The 4,239-nt window shown below is 31.5% G+C and overlaps 1 protein-coding gene across 1 annotated transcript in view; it reads left to right on the top strand.

Moving 5' to 3' along the window:
• Positions 1-4,239, top strand: part of LOC111083049 (kinetochore-associated protein 1-like) — a gene marked incomplete at both ends in the record, with an annotated part of 33,495 nt that overhangs the window by 27,293 nt on the left and 1,963 nt on the right. Inside the window, 4 exons of the mRNA XM_022379264.1 lie at positions 337-648; positions 1,788-1,886; positions 2,290-2,382; positions 3,960-4,038. Of these exons, the coding sequence (XP_022234972.1) occupies positions 337-648; positions 1,788-1,886; positions 2,290-2,382; positions 3,960-4,038 (583 nt within the window). The remainder of the gene's footprint in view (positions 1-336; positions 649-1,787; positions 1,887-2,289; positions 2,383-3,959; positions 4,039-4,239) is intronic.

Here is a 4,239-nt window from a genome sequence, read left to right as displayed (position 1 = left end):
TTTAATCACAGTTCATTGTACAGTATGTATATTTAATCACAGTTCATTGTACAGTATGTATGTTGAATCACAGTTCATTGTACAGTATGTATGTTGAATCACAGTTCATTGTACAGTATGTATGTTTAATCACAGTTCATTGTACAGTATGTATGTTTAATCACAATTCATTGTACAGTATGTATGTTTAATCACAATTCATTGTACAGTATGTATGATTAAGCCACTCGTAATGAAGTTATTTAAAATGTATATATATTGTGTGAAAATATACTCTTAAGTGGTTAACTCTTGTTGTGTTAGACCTGCTGAGATAGTTTTTTTTTATGGTTCTAGGATGCATTTTCTACCTCGAGTCAACAGGAATGTTATCGATTGTTAGTGGACTTGGTAGAAAACCACCAAGTGGATATTACACTGATTCAGGAGTATTGTGGAGCTTTTCATCTTGAAGTTGACGAAGCTCTCCTGACATACTTGAAAGCTTTGCTTCTCGGTACTGAGATTCAACAGTGGCTGTACAACCCTGGTTGGAGCTTGAAGGAGCTGGAAAAAGTGAATACTGCTCTTTCCAAAGCTGAGAATGTCATTGCTATCGTCAATAACCCTGAGCTGTTGCTCAACACACTCAAAACCATTTGTGAGAAAGTGAGTACTTATTGATTATCATAGGTAGGAATTAGGGGGTGGGTGTTTATTTATTTCTTAGTGTTACCTCACAATCATTGGAGGGTTTGTAATTTCAAGCTTAATTAATGTTACAAATTGCAATCCATAGATTTCTAACCATAATTAAATATTAATACAGAGCCCACCAAAAGAAATGTAAGGATGTAAACCTCAGTCAACAACATACGTTGGTATAACTACTTTTAATTATATATTCAACTGTAGCTTGACAAGATTTCTTGTAACCATTACATTTGAAACATAATGTCTGGTAAGTGTACACCTTGAAATGCTACATCTAAGGATCACACCTTCTGTTGCAGAGGTCAAAGTTTCATGAATAAAGCCATTAATTTCTGTCTTTATGTTATCTTTCAAGTCCTGTATTGTCCATGGTTTGTTGATACTGTCCTTTAAGTAACCCCATGAAAAGAAGCTTGCTGCTTACAAATCTGGAGATCTTGGAAGCCAGTTTATATCTCCATTATGAGAAATTACCCTGTTTGGGAACAGTTCGTGTAACACTGCCATTGTTGCTCGTTCAGTGTGACAGATGGCTCCATCATTTTCAAATCTCAATTCCCGTTGATGACATGTTCAGAAGAAGCAACTTTAACACCAGGATCTTGATGGTATGCTCTTTGAGCAGCAGTGATGGATCATTCATTTTTGAAATACAGCTGAACAATAAGAGAACACTGTTTGATTATCCTCCTGTTCATCAATAAAATTCGAACCATTAACTGTATAAAGTACCTACACTTCTTTTGGTGGACCTTGTGTTATTGTATTGATTTGTTTTTTTTACTTAGCATTACAATTTTACTTTAATAGGTTTGTCCTTATTGTTTTTTAGTTGACATTACAGTTTTACTTTAATAGGTTTATCCTTATTGTTTTTTAGTTGACATTACAGTTTTACTTTAATAGGTTGATCCTTATTGTTTTTTGTTGACATTACAGTTTTACTTTAATAGGTTGATCCTTATTGTTTTTTGTTGACATCACAGTTTTACTTTAATAGGTTGATCCTTATTGTTTTTTGTTGACATTACAATTTGACTTTAATAGGGTGATTATTATTGTTTTTTGTTGACATTACAGTTTTACTTTAATAGGTTGATCCTTATTGCTATGAGGTGCTGCATTTTGTACATAAATATATTCTTCAGATAGAAGCAAAGGTTCCCAGTTCTTGTGCTAATTGGGCTGAAAAGGTCAGGCTTTTATTATTTTGTTGGTAAATAGTCTTATTTCAATATTTTCTTTAGTTTTTAGATCATAATAAATCTCAGTCAACTACATCAAATTTATTGGTTTAAGTTTCTTTTGTTTTATGTTTATAACTTCTTTTCTAGGCGAAATAATAAACAGTAAAAGTTTAAGTAATAGACTTCAAAAGCCTACTTTTTACTTGATATGATAAGTAATAATTGTTCTGTGTTATATAAAAAAATAAAAGTTTTCTTGTGTCATTCAGTATTAACCACATTTTGATATTACTAAATAGAATACTTTAAAACATGTTCTAATAAAACCAACAAAAATTGGTTCTTACAATTTCAGTTTTGTTATCAAATTACAGTTGAGTTTTATTTACATTAAAACGTTTTGCATCAGGGCCTAGAGCTTCTGAAGTTCCTTGAAATCTATAAACGAAGAAGTCCACCATCAGAGTGTGAAATTGACAACTGGTTAAGCAGTCATCCTGAGGTACATTTTTATTTTTAGTTTGAATCAGGTCATTATATTTTATGTATTTCATTGAGGGAATCTGTTCTACCTGCCTATTTTAAACAGTTATATCATCACGAAAACGAAGGATGGAGCTGTGGTAATTTTTTCAATAAATGCTTACACCGAACTTTCAGTGTTTTTGCATCACAGATTAAGAGATAAAAGAAAAGTTGTGTGCAGGAGATGGCACTTAGGTCTGGCTCTCATTTCTTTAAAGGATGCAAGCTTTTACATGTTTTTTACTTTGCTTGTTTGCACAATGTTGTCCTAAGGTTTACCATGATTTTCTAATACAGAAGTCATCTAGGTCTCCTGTTGAAACATTGTGTCCTTTAAAAGTTCAACTTCACTTCAACTTGTTTTATAAATGGCTCAAGCTTCTTGTAACACAGCATTAGTGATATCTGTTCCTTTAATTTCGTCATGAGAAAATTCATCAAAACCTTGAGAACTATAATAAGGTCTTAAATAATCAGTTCTCTCGTAGAAAGTGTAAGGAATAAGATTTAAACATTAATAACAACTTGTAACATAATAATAGTAATTGTTTCCACATTTACTAAATATTGTGGTAGATGTGATAGAAATGTTTTTTCATTGTTTTGAACAGTAATGTAACACTATAACATAATACATCTTGTGTCAAGTGAATGAACAACATTTAAATCACTATACTTAAGCTGTGGCTTCAAAAGTAAATATAAAATAGTTTAACTTTTTTGTACTAGTTACATTGTTTCAACACATTTGGTATTCTGAGATATCAATGGTGCATTTTGATTACAATATTACATAACACAGAGAGGGTTAATAATAACCACCCCACTCCTTCATGAAGTCAACAAGGCAGAAAGGGTTAATAATAATCACCTCCCTCCTTCATGAAGTCAACAAGACAAAGGGTTAATAATAATCACCTCCCTCCTTCATGAAGTCAACAAGACAGAAAGGGTTAATAATAACCACCTCCCTCCTTCATAAAGTCAACAAGACAGAAAGGGTTAATAATAACCACCTCCCTCCTTCATGAAGTCAACTTGATTTCTTTTTTTTTTATTACAACATTCGAACTTCATGATATTGATACAATTAGTTTAAAATCGCTCCCTCTCCAGTACACATTAGATAGAGGATAGGAGCAAGTATATTTGAAACTTCTGTGAGTTGTTAAATGTTGCTTGTTTTGGTAGTAAGTACTTTGTTTGTTTCCAAGCTAGTGGCACAGTAATAATCCATCATGTAACCCATAAACCTAAATTAAAGATTTTTACAAGAAATTCTCTTTTAAGGCCTTTATTGTAATTAGCCTGTTATGCTTGCAAGCATCAGTATTCATGAGAAAGAAAGCAGGTGGTGTTAATAATTGCAGAAGTTGTATGTCTGTGTTGTTGTTTCCACCTGGAATCAGTTTGAACAACATTATTAAAATTTCACTGTTTTTATTTCTAATCAAATAAAATTTGATTAGAAATAAATGTTTACTGTTTGAACAACTTTAGTGATCATAGAAAGTTTCATGTTGAATCTACATGTGATTGTTTTATTTTACCTAGCAAGATGAACTTCCAGAGATATCCAAATACCGACTTCCTTTCCAGCCACTACTTACTGGAGATACCTGGAAAATAATTGGTATTGGAGCTGTATTATAGTATTTTATATTAAAGTGTTTATTAGCTGTATTATAGTATTTTATATGAAATTATTGATTAGCTGTATTATAGTATTTTATATGAAACTATTTATTAGCTGTATTATAGTACTTTTTATGAAACTGTTTATTAGCTGTATTATAGTACTTTTTATGAAACTGTTTATTAGCTGTATTATAGT

This window comes from Limulus polyphemus, unplaced genomic scaffold (genome assembly GCF_000517525.1).
Source record: "Limulus polyphemus unplaced genomic scaffold, Limulus_polyphemus-2.1.2 Scaffold8014, whole genome shotgun sequence".
Classification (NCBI taxonomy): Eukaryota; Metazoa; Arthropoda; class Merostomata; order Xiphosura; family Limulidae; genus Limulus; species Limulus polyphemus.
This window is presented reverse-complemented; position numbering and strand designations above follow the sequence as displayed.